The sequence below is a fragment of the Anabrus simplex genome, chromosome 4, assembly GCF_040414725.1.
Source record: "Anabrus simplex isolate iqAnaSimp1 chromosome 4, ASM4041472v1, whole genome shotgun sequence".
Taxonomy (NCBI): Eukaryota; Metazoa; Arthropoda; class Insecta; order Orthoptera; family Tettigoniidae; genus Anabrus; species Anabrus simplex.
The window spans coordinates 250,825,612-250,844,801 of NC_090268.1; the positions used below are offsets into that span (position 1 = coordinate 250,825,612).

At 37.7% G+C, this 19,190-nt stretch overlaps 1 protein-coding gene across 1 annotated transcript in view; it reads right to left on the bottom strand.

Annotated features, from left to right (window-relative positions):
* Tnpo (transportin 1) overlaps positions 1 to 18,336 on the bottom strand; it is a 341,883-nt gene extending 323,547 nt beyond the window's left edge. Inside the window, exon 1 of the mRNA XM_067145500.2 lies at positions 18,205 to 18,336. Coding sequence (XP_067001601.1) covers positions 18,205 to 18,309 — 105 coding nt within the window. The 5' untranslated portion in view covers positions 18,310 to 18,336. The remainder of the gene's footprint in view (positions 1 to 18,204) is intronic.
* Positions 18,337 to 19,190: the final 854 nt, after the last annotated feature.

Genomic DNA, 19,190 nt, shown 5'->3' on the forward strand with positions numbered 1-19,190 from the left:
GGCCTAACAGCTGCTTTCACGGCCCTTAAAACCGAATTGCTGGAATTGGTGATGACTCAGGCCTCGGTTTGAGAAATATGCAATAGATGACTTAACCGAACAAGCAGGCTACACTGTACTTAGATCTCCCCCGTATCACTGAATTAAACCCAACAGAGATGTTGTGGAGCCAGATCAAACTTTAAGTTGCCACTTTCAAACTTCGTAACATGCGTCACCATTTTAACACAGCATTTCATGAGGTGACAGCTGATCAATGGCATTCCTATATCCAAAATGTGGTGCACGAAGAGAAAACTGTGGATCCTGGAAAGTGCCATAGATACTGTAGTTGAAAAAATGGTTACCAATTTAGGAAAGGATTCTAGTGATTCAAGTGACAGCGAATTGTCTGATCTGCAGGGAATCGAGCCTCTTGCAAGTTCGGATTAATGAAATGTCACATAAGTAGGCATACTTATTAATTTTCATGGCAAATGTATTTTATAGCAAAGATGATGTATTTTTGTTACCGTATCTCAAATATTTTGACATGTATAAATCTGTCAATTTTCATACTGACGTAAAGAGCAGGCAGCGAGACACGTAGAACTTCACGGAATGATACAAAATGTTTGTGTCTACTTTATTCTTTTGTTGGAAACAGTTTTAGTTTGGTTGAGATTGGAGAGTGGATATAACCTATATGCCAGAAATAATATATTATTTACTTACCCTCAATATATGTGCTCAGCCTAGCTCGTATACTAGGATGGTCAAGCTTATTGAGAGGAAGATTTGATCCCAGGAAGGCCGACACCGTACTATTGATGAAGTCTTCTTTATCCGTTAACCTTGTTGCCATTCTCGAGACTATCTGCATTCGACAACTGCTTTCTTTTATGTACATGAGACTCCTTGTTTTTCTTATCGACGTCACTATTCAGGTGTTTGTTGCACAAATCCTTCCTTTCCCATGTGACTTACATGTTAGATAATTTACACTTCAAGACTTTCGCTTTTGAATCATATACATAAAAACTTTCTATTGCATATTCTAATGCGAGAGTGTACGGTAACCGTATTTGGCTTCCGCGTGACTTGAAATGTGCCAGAACAGATGACAACAACACAAGACAAACATAATAACACACGACCAGATATACTGCACATCAACTTCAGACACGCAATAATCGATACACAAAGTCCATGGGAAATCGGAATTCTATCTAAAACGGAAGAAAAGTAGAATGTTACATGTTGATAAAAGTGAAGAAATGACCAATTACAGTATAACGAGTATCGTAACAAACATTTCAAAGCATTTTACTCGACATTTAAACGTAAACCTTCAGTGATCTGTCAGCACTACTGTAATCGCCTGCAGAACTTGAAGCGTCATCAGGCTCCAACCTGCATCATTTTCCATCCCATCCATTACATTTGAAATGCTCCTTTTCTTTTAAGAATTTCATGAGGAGATCCTCAGGAATAAGATCCCACGCATCTTTAATCCAAAAACATACGTGTGAACTTCAGTCTCATTTTACCTGTAGTCATCCTGATGTGATTAGTTCTTTTGAGGTTGTGATATTTTCGCATTAATGATAAAAAATTTTGGAAACTGAATTTTATGTGCGGAAATCACTAATCTCATGAATAAAATCAGAAAACAATGTTTTTATTCGTGAATAATCAAAAAACTAACCATTTGACGGTATCACACCATTGGCATGAATTTAGCATTAAAAATCATATTCACCACAAAATACTTGCAAAAACAATATTCGTGTAGACTGAAAAATGCTGCTATTTACCTAAGTATGTGACGAGGAAGTGAGAAGCGGCACGATTTTTTCTGAGCCACTCAGCCCAGTAAATGGGGATTTATTCAGTACAATAAGTGTATTTGAATCATGGCTGTACTCTGTCTAATACCCTTTTGTTTACTTCAGCATATTCTTCCTTTCTTTTTCTAATGTTGACTAATAGCTAACATCTCCTACATCCCCTTCCTCATTTCCCTTTATGACATAAGGAACTTGAAATAAATGTATGTCAAACAAGCTACATCTTATCATTAATTGCCAATCTGAAGTAGATTATCAGTAATTCAATCGTAAACAGTCACTACAAAGCATTTAGACCTTAAAAGGCAGTACAACCGTAATGGGACAATTCATTTCTTTCCTTCTCCCATGTTCTGCAGTTGGAGCTGTCCTCTAATTAGGGGGTTTGCCACATGTCTGTAATTAAGGTTATTGCTTAAAATGGGTGAAAATCGCATCTGATGTGTTTGTCCAGCCCTTGTCCCGTTTCCCTACGAGGTCGGATATGAGGTGAGAAGAATCTGTCATGGCGGGTTTTATGACCAGATGCCCTTTCTGACGTCAACCTCATCAGAGGAGTTAATGAGATGAAATGAATGACGTGATATATGATAGTAGAGAGAGGGTCAAACCCAGTGCCGGCACATAGCCTACTCCTGTCTAATAGCACCAAGGGGTCTGCTCAAGGCTTAACGTCGCCATACGACGGACGAATTACCATCAACAGCGTCATATGCCCTAACTCCATATGAGCACTGCGGAGATGTTTGGAATTTAATCCAGGCTTTTGGCACGCAATCTAGTGATTAGAAATTGAATACCACCACCTCCCCTACCCTGCCGGCCAATATTCTGATGGTGAAATTTTTTTCAACCAACGGGACTCGAACCGGCTAACCTCGGTATCAGACCCTTTAGACATCAGCGCCTTAACAATCATAACCACCAGGCGGGCTGGTGAAAATCACACCTGATGTCCCCAACAAAAAAATATAAAAAAATTGAGAGTGAATATGTCAATATGATTGAAAGATGCGCCAAATGAAACATTCCCATTGTATGGAGCTTGTCATGCCATAACTCTTAATTTATATTCATTACGTTTGTAATTTTTTTCACTACTAGTACAGAAATATTTTAGCTCAATGTAAATTTCATTTTAAATTTAAATGATAAGAAACTGCAATATGTGTTTTTCTTTTCAGTCATGTTCAGAGATTTTTATATGCTAACACAAAAAGGTCAGTTGCTGGCCAATGCCTTTGCTACCGACTTTACATTGGGGATCAAAGTGAGGCAAATTGCCTTTGGATGTGGAAGTTATTTTCTTAAACTCCATGTTCTTATCTCACTTAGTTCTTCATTTACAACAGGAAGTAAATCTCCACCGTTTTGGTTCCACATGTGATTCGGCTGGCTGAACTGCTGGTGGGAAAGTATTACAAACAGTGCACATTTAAATCTGTAGCATAATACTGATAGATGTACAATTTTTGAGAAAAAGTGGATTGTGTTTGTATCGTTTGTGAGTTCATACTCATGCGTGGGGATTCATAGTTCAAAGAAACAAGGCAGTAGTACACAATGGATCCTCCAATTAAGAAGGAAAGTTCATAGGTAAACTCAGGGAGAAAGAATGCAGTATTATAATGATTGCTCTGGATTATTTTTCAAAAGCAAGTAATGCAGGTAACAAAGTCAGTAAAATTGCTAGCCAGAGCTACAGGTTGTTCCGAAAGAACAATCAATGATGTATGGAATGAATACACACAGGGTCCTCTGCGAACTCCCACACACGCTAAAAAGCAAACAAGAGGATGGCAGAAAAATGCAGGAAAATTAAATAATATATTGTGCAAAATGGATTGCATCAGGCTGTTACACTCTTATTTGCAAGCACACCACCGACAATGAACGTTATTTGACTTGGGTAAATGGAAACAATTCTTTACCACAGTTTTACAAAACTATGTTTTATTACTTCTTACATGATATAGGCTTCCATTACTTAAAACGAGGTAATAAAGCAGCTTACATCAAAACCGATTAAATCATTAATTGTAGGCACAGATATATTGCTTGTTGGTTAAAGGGGCCTAACATCTAGGTCATCAACGCAGGCACTATATTTCAGGGAGATAAGTTAAAGGACACAAAATAAACATATAATTTACAGATGAATTCTAGGTAGATGTTGGACAATCAGTGGCCAAAAATGGAAGAATACAATGGTGAAAAGTGCACACAGGCTGCTATCAAAGGGATGAGTTTGGGCCTTACGACACCGAAAGGCTGAGGACCATGACTCACATTAGTTCACGCAGGTACGTAACATGGTTTTATTCCAAATGCTGAACTACCGTTTTTATGCCACAAAATCACAGCAGATGTCCACAAGGAAATGACCGGTGAAATTTATGAGAAGTGCTTTGCGGAACAACTGTTGCCGAACACTCCTGAAGGTATTTCTCCCCGTGTGTAAGTGCGGCAGAATACAACTATGGTATCCCAGCTAGGCATATGAGGCGACAAAGGGGGGCTAGGGGCTCAGAACTTTGGAGTGTGGGCTGGCGACCAGTTCCCCTAGCCGAGTCTTGACATTGCCTCCACTTACGTGTAAATTAATATATTATTTTGGGTCCACCTTTTCAATACAAAATGTAAATAGTTTAAATTACATAGGGACTAGTTTCAACCTAGTTATAGGTCATCATCAGCCTGAAATAAATTAAAGCGTAAATATCGAAGAAAAAATAAACAATGTAAACACAAGTACAGTCTTTTTAAAAGTACATACCATGTGGGATATTGAGCAGCAATATATTAAAAATAACTCTTCCTATTGACGAAGCTCTGAGCGGAAGTTATGTTGTTTATTTATGAATAAAGTTCAGTGCGCCGTACACCATTAAAAGTCCAGTGTGCACTAAAAGGTTATAAAGAAGAATTATCAGTTGAATGCTGGCTTCTTGAGTTTGCTGTTATATATTCGAAGAAGTTACGTCATTTTTTAAGGTATTCATAGACGTCAAAACACATGGATGTTGGAAAGGCTCTTCAGTTTTTTGGAACTAGGTAATTGTTGCGCGTGGAGGCTTAGGAGTCCAGAGAAGCGCTATATTATGTTAAAAAATAGAGATCCATAAAAAAGGTCCCGTGCATCGTATAAAAATGACAAGTTGTGAAAGTGGAAATCGAAAAAGGTTGGTTTTCAAGCGATGATGATGTTCATTCAGAGATCAATTGAAATTAAAGTACCGTAACATTGTCTTCTCAAGATGTTTATAAACTAGAAATAATTGTCGATGCGAAGTAAGATGCTAGAAGAAAGCTCTTCTGCTTCTGGAATCTTGAAGGACGATGGATGTTTCACGAGGCGGAATAACATATATGGAGTTAAATAAAGGTGGATATAAATTCGCAGTTCAATGCAGACCATACAATTGACTCTGAATAAATTACAGTAGGAAATAAATAAATTTGGTCAGGTGGAAGAAAATGTTTAAATAAAATATGTCATAAGAGAAGAGCACATCTGTTTTGACTGGATTCATGGTCATTGTGGAATATCTGGAAACAAGAAAGCTGATCTTCTGGCAAAAGCAGCAGCTACATCGAATTTGGAAATTACTTATGACAAAACGTCACCTAGCTACGCTAAAACATCATAAAGAAGCACGTAATCCATCAATGGAACAACATTTGGACTTCTTCCACTAGAGGCTAAGTCACCAGAGAAATATTCTTTCCCGAGGTTTTCAACCGCCTGCAAAGTAACGTGTTGGTGCCAAGCTTTGAAATAACTCAATTTTTGACTGGTCATGGCAAATTTGGTTATTATTTTCATCGATTTGGAATCAATCGTCCTGATGGCTACAAGTGTGTCTGTGGATCCTCACAAACAGTGGACCACCTACCGTTTGAATGTGATGCATTTGAAAGAAGAAGGCATGACGAACTTTCATTTAAATTATTGCAACATCGAATTATCAAAACCCCCCGTATCATTTGTTTAAGAAGCCATGCAGTTACAAATATTTTATTAACTTCATCCACTTCATTTTCTGCCTATTAGATACACGAATTAATTTTCATTGTAAAATTGAATGTGTATTTTAACTATAACTTAGTATACTATGTAAAATCTAAATTCAAATCTGCCTGCAGAAAGTTTTTCCTGGGAACATAAAACTGAGTTGTGTGTCATTGTGTGTATGTTGTGTGAATGGGTTTTCTTAATTTATTATTATTATTATTATTATTATTATTATTATTATTATTATTATTATTATTGTTGTTGTCACATTAATTGCTGTACTGATATGTAGGCCTAACTTAGTCTTAGAATTATCTGTCCGTAGTATTATTTCTTTTTAGAATTTCTATGTCCTTTTATGTTCACATTTTTAAATTTTGTTTATAGTGGTTAAGTGTAAGAGAGGGCCATGAGCCCTAACTTCGCCACAAAGGTAAGTCAGGAATGAATAAATAAATAAATAAATAAATAAAATAGGGTTCTAAACTGCTTTGGATATTCAATTTATTATTACAGTATTACAACTTCCCCCATGCGGAGGCTGCCACAAGGACAAAGTATGTCGACTACACGGTATTTTGTCTTCTAAGTTACTGTTGACTTTGCTAGTGTGCCAGGCAGAAAAATCACCACAATAATATCTCACTAAAACTGTGATGAACCAGAATTCAACAAATATAGCCAAGCAAACCTACATTAATAATCAAGAATGTCTTCCACTCAACATATTTTTAACTGTGTCTAGTATAGAACTTTGGCAATACTTTCTTACATTGTGATTTTTAGCTTGTATACTGTCAAACAAAGTAACTTTGGACATATTTTTCACATTCTTCATTACGATACTAAAACTGCTCACTCCACGCGGAGAAAAATTGCTGTAATACCTTCATCATAATCTTAACTTACTGCTAATATTATTATCTTCAACAAATTAGTTCAGTGAAATTACATTTTTTTTTTATTAGCATTCAATGTTACCCCCATTAGACATGGGTATAAAACATAACTGTATACACTCCCTGGGATCATTTTGGAGATGCTAGTATAGAGAAAGAAGCTGCCAGGAAAGTTAATTATAAAACAAATTTTAAATGAGCACACAATAATCATACACTTGATAATTATAATATCCTAAACCACACACAATAAATCAAGGTAAAGGTTACGGAAAGCTGTTTTCAGGGTGGATGCACGAGTGTGTTGTTTAGGCCGAGCATCTTGGCTAGCAGCACTCGGTGGAGGTGTCAAATCTTCTCTTGGCAGGCTTACTAGTGGTAGCAGTCCTCACTGGTAGAACTATTTCCAGGCTGGACATTAATTTTCTTTCCACCATTCTTCCTTCTTGGAGTCTCACAATGTAACTTTTCAAGAATGTCTACCACAGCAGAGGAAACAGAAATTTGAAACTCTGTGGTACCATTTCCGGTCCTCTTTTCTGGCACCTGCTTGAGCATATGCTCTTCATCAAGAAGATGTATTCCAGATTTTAAATTTGTAGAATCTCATCCTCCTCCGTGTAATTTGGACATAAGCTGGCCCAGAAGTGCAGGAAAACAGAGACCACACAAAATTATCTGCTAACCTGGTAATTAACAACATATCAATGAATAAAACAAATTTCTGTGGGATTTATTTGTGGTAACTGTCCAAAGTTACCCCAGAAAAAAATGGACCTCCATTATTAGGAACACCATTGTCTGCATAAATTTCATTACTGTTGCAAATTTATCTTAAACATACCAACCCCCTTAAGTGAATTTTTCGAAAACAAAAATACACGTTTATTTTTAAAGGAGATTCCAAATACCAATTTTCACATCTGTAATATCTTCAGTTTTGGTGATACCATCATCCTAATAAAATAATTCAACCCTTTTTCAGTAATTTTACCTACCCCTTAAGTGTCTTTCCTAAAACAAAAATATGTGTTACTTTATTTTTAAAAGAGATTAAAAATACCAATTTTAATGTCTATAACATGTTAAGTTTTTTAGATATAATACAGATTGCTCATTTTAAAAATTCACCCCCTTTTAACACTTCCCCTTAAGTGGTTTTTCAGAAAACAAATAATGCGTGTTCCTTTAGTTTTACAGGAGATTCCAAATGCCAATTTTCACGTCTGTAACATTTCACACCCTCAGAACAAGACTGTCGTAACTACCAAATCACTATTTTGAGTAAATTGCAATAACAGATTTCAAATGCACTTCAAAATTCAGGGTTTTAAGATAGACACTAGAATTTTTTTACTCACACTTGTATATCAATCTGCCACCTGAAAATGTAACTGTTTACCTTCAATGTATAAAAATAGGCGTAAAATAAACTACAAACTATAGTTACGACAGTTTGTGTGTTGGTATATTGTTGAAATGAAAAAAGTGACATCAGTCATACAATACAGTAGGAAATGCACAGAAGTGAGTTGAGACATCATGAGGATTTAAATAAAGTGTTATTAAAGTTAATAATATTGCAATTCATATGTCCTAATATTAAATGGGCTATAAATTCTTAAAATAAAAAGAATAAATAGTATTATAAAATTTACTTTGTGAAACTGGCAATGATTGGTAAAAAGCACTTGGTATTATATTTCAATCACACAATGACATTAGGTCTTTCTTCTTTTCAGCCAAGATACACGGTTGTCATTTGTAGGCAGGAGTAACTGGATTGTGTTCGAATTGATCTTCTTCCCCTTTGACGGCCCCTAATATTTTAATGTAATTGCACTCTTCACACTCGAAGTTTGTCTTGTAGCATAGAGTATAATTCTGGCCCTTATCTACTTTCAACACTAATTTCATTTCATTTGACTGATTCTCCTTTATCATTCACTGCGTAGTTGCTACCCATTTTGTCAGTTAATTTCTTCAAGTCATGGAATTCATCTCTCTGACCTGATATTCTGTCCCTCTCTTCGTGGCACATTTTATTATTCCAGTCCACTGTGCAGGCACATACAATGGACCACTCCTTAAAGCTCTTTTCCTTTGCTTCTCTATGCAGGAATGCATAGAATCACCAGCATTCTGCATATCTCCTACAATTAAATATTTGTGAGTTATGGATTGTAGGTTTGGAATGGTATCCACTGCATACAGATACATTGTTGCTAGGAACTTATTCTGGTTCTGTGCAGGGCAATTATCACTGTAAAACATAATGGGCCGATTGCAGAAACGGCATTTAGACGATGTCTACGGTTAAACAATGCCTAAGTATGGCTGCCGCATTGCAGAGACGTCATTTATCACTTAGACACTGTCTAAAACCGATGTTCAACCGGTCATGTTTAAACACTGCCGAGAGCACTGTTTAACCTCAAATGACAGGAGTGAATCTCAATCAGAGGTTATGTACCGTGAAATATGTAATTTGTATTATCATGCTGAGACGATTCCGGGAAGAAAGGTTAGTCCGACGGCCTTTCTGTGGGTTGCCCGCTGCTAAATCGCAGCAATTCGTTTGACATGCTCGGGGAGATAATCATAAAATAAGGTTTTGCTTTACGAGAGACTCGTTTCTTGAGACTGACAAAGTGACAGTCCGGTAACTGTCAACTTGAATACAATTTTCTTGGCAATCGATATATTTTATTATATACATCGGGTAATTTCCATGGAATTATAGGTCACTTCGACTACATACATATCAGAATTACGTGTCCCGATCGTCAGAGGGCTGTCACATACATCAACCGGGATAGATTCAATTATATTTACTGCCAAGTAAACACACATAATAGTGAAAACTAAAAAGTAGGTTGTATGGGATTTTTATGTATATAATCGCATAGGTTTTCGGCAACTATCAGATAGGAAAAGGCAAGTGGTGGTGATTATCGTTTAAAGAGGACTGGGGAAGAAGAGCCGTGGCCATAATTACAGCCCTAGTATTTGCCTGGTGTAAAAATAGGGAAACTACGGAAAACAGTCTTCAGGGCTGCCGATGATGCGTTTCGAATCTACGATCTCCAGAATGCAAGCTACTTCTATATGGCCCATACAACACACTCGGTTACACATTACTATTGCTTCATCTTTCCTTCGTCGAAGCTACTGTATTTATGAGTAAATTACACTCACTGTAACAACACTATAATGAAAGCTACACTTCCCCGTACAGTGGCGTGTCGCTTTAGTGCCGATAATATTATGATATTTAATTTGCACCGAAAGCGATACTCTTATCAGTGGGCAAGTCATGCTCAGCCATATTTGAGTAATGTGTAGGAAGACAAACAGCTGACTGGCGTTCGGCGCGCGCACCGACGAATTTCATTGCTTGTGACAAGCAAAGAGTTGCATGAAAGATGCTTCTGTCTCCATTTTCAAACCAAAATTGAAACTTTAAGGGATGTCTAGTTAAACATCGACTGAACATTGTTTATGCAATGGAAGATCGTGAATGATTTAGACGTTGTTTAGGTAGATGATGTCTAAGGCTTAAAATTAGTCATCGTTTCTGCAATCGGCCCAACGTCTTTACACTCAATGGATTTGAGATATTCATAGACACAAGATGCAATTTCTATTGCTCCTTTCTTACCAGATGCTTCATTCCAAAGGTAGCAATAACGTTTTTTGTTGCATTATCAAAAATTGTGAAACTGTACACATTTAGCCATCATTTATAATAAAACACTGATAGATCACCACATGATGCCTGAAGGACAGACTGCAGATCAAAATCACATACTTTAATATCGTTACCTCCAAGTGTTTTTTCTAAATCAGCATTTCTCTTGGTCTCTAGTGAACACGGCAGTAGGTCTATGTATGTTCTTTGAGATGGCAAATTAACGATGTCAACATGCATCATGCTACACTACTTCTGCTCGATCAATTACACTAATACAACATTCACCAGAAGAAATGTGACAGAGTAATGATCCTCTACTTGGGAATACACGTTTGCAATCTCGACAGGACATCATTGCATCTATATCACTTTGTGGAGTTTTACTCGCTACACAATCGCAACTTGCCAATGCCTTGGTACAATACTATCTTTCTATAGAAAGCATAACACTGTCAACACTATACAGACAATAATAATGTGCCCCACACACGACTTATGACAGTTTTGTCAGTATGTACCTCTGCAAAATGTTCTACAGGAAGACTGTCATAATAGAGATACAACAGTTTATCAGTATAAACCTCTACAAATTCACAAAACCTAAAAACTGTTGTTTGCGTGTTTTGAATGGTACGGTATGACTTACAGATACAACAGTTTTACTGTTCGATACAGGACAAAATATCAGTTTTTAATGTGTTCGTAACTCAAAATTCAACTTTTGGGCGTTACGACAGTCTTGTTCTGAGGGTGAGATTATACTCATTAAAAAAATCCACCCCCTTTGTGACTCCTGTTTAACCTCCTCTTACGATGATTTTCCAAAAAACAACAAAATACGTATTTCCTTATTTTCAAAGATGATTTCATATACCAATTTTCAAGACTGTAACGTCTTCAGTTTTTGAGATATATGTATCCTAAAAAAAGGTACTCAAACCCCTCCTCATCTTTTTTCACAACCCTCAAGAGGATTTTCAGAAAACAAAAAAATATGCGTTTCCTTATTTTTAAAGAAGATTTTAAATACCAATTTTCATGTCTTTAAACAGTAAGTTTTTGGGATATAGATACTCTCATTTCAAAACTTCACCCACCTTTTCACCCCCTTAGCAACAGAATATCCTAAAATCCTCCATTAGCGAGCACCTACATTGTAATATAAATGTATCCTCAAAATTTCATTTCTTTATGTTCAGTAATTTTGGCTTGGTGATCATGAATCAGTCAGTCAGTTAGGACATGTTATTTTATATATATAGATGTCATGACTTGTTTTTAACATAATTTTGGCTGAAGATCTGAATCTATGTAATTATTGTTACAATAAATGAGTATTGAAGAGGTGGAAACTTTTTAGCTCTTCCTTTCACATTTGTAATTGCTCTTCAATACAGATCATTAAGTTCATTGCTTATGAGCTGGGCAAATTACGTGAACCACAAAAAGAAGTTTTGGAAAACAGGCGAACTGCAGGATGACAACAATGAACAGTTTTTAGCAAGACATCATCCTACACTTCATTTCCTGAACCCAGTTCATCCAAAGTGGGAATATCAGGCCTTGCAGAAATCACATAAGGTGTACGTTATCTGAGAGTAATGACAGCGATTAAGGTAACTATTACTCGTGAAACTTTTAGAAATACCTGGAATCCCTAGTGCTGAATCGGTAGACCTCAGCAATCTTCGAGATTCACATTGGCAACCGTTGAACACGATCTATGAATCACTGTGAGACATCTGGCGTACGGTTTACGTATAGTTGGGGACAAAACATGACGGCCTCAATTCGTAGAAGAGAGCTGGAAGCCAGTAGTCAATCACATCCTGTACCCTGCTGAGTTAACAAGGTCTAATTGATCTTTGTTTGTTTTGGAGAGGCTGCCAAATCACTTTCTTCCTCACTATCTGTAGTATTTACCCTTTCTTTGTGTAGAGTGCAGTAGCCGATTTGGCAACTCTGGCTGTAGTAGAGGTAGTAAATCCTTTAAGTCGCTAATAGACACTGAGCTGCTGCTGGGAAGTAGTGGTGTGAGGTCGTCATGATTTGTCCCCAACTACACTAGTACTGTTGTTTACACAGCAAAGCCAAAACATAGAATTCATGGTAGGAACAAGATTTGCATCGAGAAATGTTATATAATGTGTGTGTGTGTGTGTGTGTGTGTGTGTGTGTGTGTGTGTGTGTGTGTGTGTGTGTGTGTGTGTGTGTGTGTGTGTGTGTGACACAGTGGTTGGCTTAATAATAATAAAGGTTTAAAAATTCTTATAGATCGACCATACTATCGATTCAATTCCAATTTCATTTCCATTCAGTTGGCACTATTACCAGAACCGGGCTAGCTCCCTCCTTACTCCTCACACCCGTACAAAGAATTATTGCTAAAAGATACGCGAGTAATAGTATTTAATTTATGAAAATGAAAACCTACAACCTGTTTTTCAGTCAGTGACACAGTCAGGGATGGAATGAATGAAGCCCCCATCTTGAAATGAGGATAGTAATTGTGCCGGCTGCCGAAGCCTGTCGCACTCCTCTGGGGAATGATTAATGACTGACAGATGAAATGAAATGATATTGAAGGGTGTTGCTGGAATGAAAGATGACAAGGAAAACTGGAATACCCAGAGAAAAACTTGTCCTGCCTCCACTTTGTCCAGCACAAATTCCACATGGAGTGACCGGGATTTGAACCACGGAAGCCAGCGGTGAGGGGCCAACACGCTGCTGCCTGAGCCACAGAGGCACCATAGTATATAATTTACCATGCATCAAATATCCATTTATGAATTAACTTCAAATTTTAAACAATAAATGTGCAACTGTGACACACTGCTTAAGTTACACTCCAAGCGCGCTCTATCTACACTGTACTGCACTTTAAGGTCCAAACTCTAAACAATTCACACAATTTTTTTTTTTTTTTTTTGCTAGGGGCTTTACGTCGCACCGACACAGATAGGTCTTATGGCGACGATGGGAGAGGAAAGGCCTAGGAGTTGGAAGGAAGCGGCCGTGGCCTTAAGGTACAGCCCCGGCATTTGCCTGGTATGAAAATGGGAAACCACGGAAAACCATTTTCAGGGCTGCCGATAGTGGGATTCGAACCTACTATCTCCCGGATGCAAGCTCACAGCCGCGCGCCTCTACGCGCACGGCCAACTCGCCCGGTACAATTAACACTACAACCAACGAAAATGAACTACATTGCTCACAGCACGCCATCCGTCAATCACTCTTCAAAGTGGTGGTAGTGCCGATTGTTTTAAAAAGAAGTTCACCTGAGCAACCATTCTCTATGAATACTAATCAGAGAGGAAAAAGAAAGTGATCCAACACTTTGAAAAATGAAGGCATCGGCCAAAGAAAGACGAAGGCCAGAAAGAGTGTGAAAAGAAAGACCCCCAGCCCTCGCAACCCAATAGCGTTTGGTTCAAAAAAGAACAAGAGTTGACCAAAGAGGTCAGATAGGATAGATGAAAGTGAGGATCCTGGCAAAAGTGGAAGCAATGCCAGGACTCACCTAGAAGGCCCCGTGGTCACCAACCCATGCTTGCTCATTGAGAACCCCTGGGGGCCCTTTAGTCACCTCTTACAGACGGGTGTTACCATGGGTGTTATTCTACCACCCCCCATCCCCACCAACCCACAGGGGGATCACTCTCCAAACTAACACCTGTGTTCATCAGGGACCTTATTCTTGAAATTGGTGTGACTGTACCAGTTTCTAAACACGCTCTTAACAGAAACAACTGGGTTGGCGTTCAAAAACTCAGGAAGAGGATCCCAGTTCCTGTAGCAAATTGAAGTGGCTTTCAAACATGTATGCCGGTCAACTAGTGTGACAGAAACAAGCACCATTGACATTCCTTTCATTGTAAATTTTTTCCTATGATAATTTTGCATTTCATTAATAATTTCTCTTTAATAGTGGTGAAATCCATAATATTGGGTAATCCATAATAGTCAGCACCTTTAAATAATGTAAATTACATGGGTAGTTTTTAAAACACTGGGCATTTTAAAAGGAACATTAAGAAGATTATAGTTATTTTAATTTATAATTTAAGTTTTGCTTTAATGAGAACAATGCAATTACAAATTAATGGGGGAAAGTTATTATCTATAAACATTTCATTTCACTGTCAAAGACCTGGAATTTGAGTGTTTAGCGCAAGTATGTCCATCTTTTTCATTTACTCTCCCGTACTAAAGTATGTGCTCACCATCTCTCAAAGTACTACTCACTGTCTAGAACTTGTGCCACATCTACACATCAGTCTCGCTCGATCATTCCGTTCGGGTCAGATCTTAGATCAAAATCTTAATTTTGACATAGTAAGTCATTTCCCTGCATTTTCCATGTGTATTTTCTATCTTTTTATTTCACTGTGTTTTCCTCGTTTTTCCTGAAAATGGATAGTCCTACCCAAAGACAAGACCATACAGCTGGGGACAAGCAAAGGAGATCCAGGGGTGTAAGCTCCCACGTTAGGGCCAAAGGCCTTTAAGCATCCCCAGGAGTCCTGCTGAAACTGAGCCAAAAATTACAAACTGAAAAAAGTAAGGTTATTTTATTTGAAGACTGTTTGAAATTGCACACAACGGCATTATGAACAATAGTGTCATTCTGCATACTTTCATCATTAGATGGTTACCATACACTCCACAAGGAATAGATCCCCTCATTAATCAGTTTTTATTCTATTAAAAGTAAACTAGCCCATTTCCCTGCATCACACCGGACTGCAATGATCATGCGGGTTCCGCGCTTCGTATTGCAGTTGTTTTTATTTTGATAGTCAGCCACAAGGAAGCAGCATATGTGTTTAAACTTTTGTAAAGGAAACATACCATGCGGCTTCAAGATAAGTTGTCCCTTTTATTGTTTTTTTTACATATTGATTTCATTGTGAATCTTTTTAAAACATCCTAGAATCCTATGTACATTTTTCTGTTGACCTCCATTCTGCTGTTTGAACTGGCCGCTCTAGTCATATGGACAAAGATAATGAGAATCTAGAGACATAGCACTCCCATTCCACGGTGCTAGCCCTGGACCTGAAGAAAGTAACAAAAGACGGCACCAGCAGCGAATGGACAAAGATAATGAGAATCCACAGACATAGCCCTCCCATTCCACGGTGCTAGCCCTGGACCTGAAGAAAGTAACAAAAGACGGCACCAGCAGCGGAGTACGACAAACCAGTCCTGTCTACAAGCCTTAAGTATGTTTTCATATTTCTCAAATGACGACGGCATTTCTTAATTTGCCGCAGATTTTTCACTTGATATGTGTAAAAGCAATTATTATGTTCCATTTGTAACAAATTTTAGTGATATTTGGGTGATACCAATGCTCACTATACCCGTTTTATAACCTATTTTAGTTCATATATTTGATTCTCTGTAAATAAAATCATCCAATTACAGAATTTCATATGATCAACATGTGTCATTCAGAAAAGAAATGTGTTCAAATAAACCATAACTAGCATGATCGTGCGGGTGGTTTTCCACGTGAATGGCAAAGAAAATAATTTTTTATACTATTTTTCCTGAAATCTGGGCTCAAAATTACATCCATTTGAGTAAGAAAAAAAATTCAAATTTCAAAGAAAATAGGGTGGAAAGGGATAGTCAAAACGCTTGCATGAAATATAGTGCGACCACACCCACTAAACACCAAGTCCCTTTCAAATACTGCTATTTCCTTATTTTCACCAAATGCTGTATCCCTGTGTCCACACATCATGTAAGCTCTATTGGGGAATATATGAACATCAACTGCAACACAGCTCATCGCAGCTGACCAATAGGAACAAAGAATTTGGTGACAATCACTGGATAGCAGCTGTGCCAGTTTGAATTATTCTATACAAGTAAGAATACTTTTAGGGGCAGGTTGAAGGGTCTTTGACAAGTATCGAGGAAAATAAATCACAGATGCACACACTCTGCAACGCTCTAGAGACTACTCCGCAATGTTTAGTAACACAAGGTTACACTGTGGCGAGCGCGAAGTGACTGTCCTTTGTCTAATACTTAGGTGTCCACTAGTAGCGCTGAGGTAACTAGAGATGAGTAGAATAGCAATGCTGCCAACTGTTGCTCATTGGTTAGATATGGCTATACTTCTTTCCTTGCCGTGCGGACAGTATGTGCCAAGGCGATAGAAAAGAACCTTTCGAAGGGTCGGGGCCACTGTTCTCATGACAGAGATTGGCCTGGATGAGCAAAGATAGCTTACAATGACTGTCCATAAGCCTCGAGATCAAAGGAGGAATTGAGAAAGTGCAAGGTTACTGTCCAACGCCATGACATTTTCAAACTTCGCGGGTCTCTATAGATTTTTTTCTTTTGCCGTGGTTGGTAACGAGAGCCAATGCCATCATCCTTGGCACAAAGAGAATGCCTTTGTAGAAGCAACGGATAATGGCACCTCAACCACTACTTTAGGTTATACTTTACGGGTGGGCAGGTTGGTCCCTGGCAAGCGTATTGTACACACTTCTCTTCCACAATCATTTTTAGGTGAGATTAGCAACATTAAAAGTACTTTTTTTTGCTAGGGGCTTTACGTCGCACCGACACAGATAGGTCTTATGGCGACGATGGGATAGGAAAGGCCTAGGAGTTGGAAGGAAGCGGCCGTGGCCTTAATTAAGGTACAGCCCCAGCATTTGCCTGGTGTGAAAATGGGAAACCACGGAAAACCATCTTCAGGGCTGCCGATAGTGGGATTCGAACCTACTATCTCCCGGATGCAAGCTCACAGCCGCGCGCCTCTACGCGCACGGCCAACTCGCCCGGTATTAAAAGTACTATTTTCGTAATAATCTTAGCAAAGTACCCTGTGGAGCTCTACCCACACACTCTAGGCGTAAAAGTCTGTAATATTGACAGTATTGCCAATACCGATGTCCCAACCATACACAATTGTAATATTCTTCGGTATTCACTTGCATTCCATCATTCCGTCCATTTGCGACCAATATTACTAACCCTGAAAGTTCTGTTTATGATAAAAGATACTTGAAACGAACACTGCCCCAGTCGTCCCTAAAGAGATGAACGCAAATTATCTTAACATTTTAACAGGAACATTTACACACTACCAATTCAATGTTCACGGCTTTAGGTAACATGCACAAATTCAACCACTAAAAAAGCAAAACTTGCAGGAAAATTAAGGACAAAGATTAAGTTTTAATTCTTGAAGTCTTAATTCTGTAACGTATATAAATTAAAACATGAATATCTCACATCCCTTAACTCAAACCTTTATTATAAAGTTGATAAAAGAACGAATACTCTATGGAACATTTACAAGCCCTCCTAACTTTTAGATTTAAAATCGCAGAGATGTTTCCACAAAACATGAAACCACTTTCAATAGCCTTCATGAAACAGCAAGTGAAAGCACAGACATAAGACAGAAGTATCTGTGTAATCAAATTAACAACTGCTTCACCATCAACTGACAAATTTGAAGTATTACAAACTAAAAATACGTTATAAACTCAAAAACCAACATTGGTTATATGATCAAAACGTCACACTATATAAGTAGGCTGAAAAATATCTCATTCAAACAAAGCTGTAAACACTGAACTATGAATATGTACAATTAGGCCAGTCAAATAACCAAACAAACAAAATATCAAAACGGTAAGATAGGGCGAAAGCCGATAATTCTCCAGCACATTGATAAACTCTGATTTTCAATCTTATAAGCAAATAAATCCAAATTATTAAGGATACTTGTTGTACAGCTCTTTGTGTAGCAGTGTCAGGCGATTGGGACTCCTTTAAGAGTTGAATTATTTGTCTCAAACCTTCTTCTTGAGGTTGCCACGCCATTTTCATTATTGCCTATCGTCTCGCACCTGAAAACGGGAAGTCATAACTCCTAATAAAATCACGTGCCGAACACTACTTTTTCTGAGGATAAAATAAGGATATTAAAAGAACAAAGACAATGATTCGGCAAGGATTGAACTTAATGGATTTTTAAACCAAATTTATGCCCTGAAAAGATACCTAATAAGAACACAATTTGATCAAGTACTAATTTGACTAACAGAACAGTGCGAATGCAGCGTTGCCAAATGGAAAAAAATATCATTGATCGGATGGCGGGTAAGTTACACTTCAAAATAAGCTTTCCTCCGTGTTATCAGAATACCATTAACATTAATATAATATTCGTATACATGTAATATTATACCCTCCTATCAGTTACTTCAGTAAAATTTTAAGTTCATTCGAGAAGTCACAGAAATTTCAATAACCTATAAATTCGGAATATGGCAATATTGCAAATGAGTCGATACAGTCAGCTGCAGTCTATAAAAACAAGGTAAAAAAAATTGACCCTAAGAAAATATAAACTCTTTGTGTTCCAAATAATTTATTTCTATCTCAAATATAACTAGGTATGTGTTTTAAAATACGATCGTAAATTTTAATTAACTGAATGCAACTTAGCCGATCTGATAAATCGAACACCCGAAAATGTCCCTCAGTTATAATTGCGCGAATACCTCCATTAAGAGTAGCCTAAGTCAATACATGTTTCCATGCAGTTCATAACGCAGTCTGTCTCAAAATGTATAGCAAAGGAAATGAAACAAAGATTTCACCTATAAGGTAGAGAAGGAGAAGAAAATTTCGAAAGTTGTCAACGAAAAACAACAATATCCTGCACCGTATCTTCCCTGTAAGGTAATAAAGATAATGTATGTATG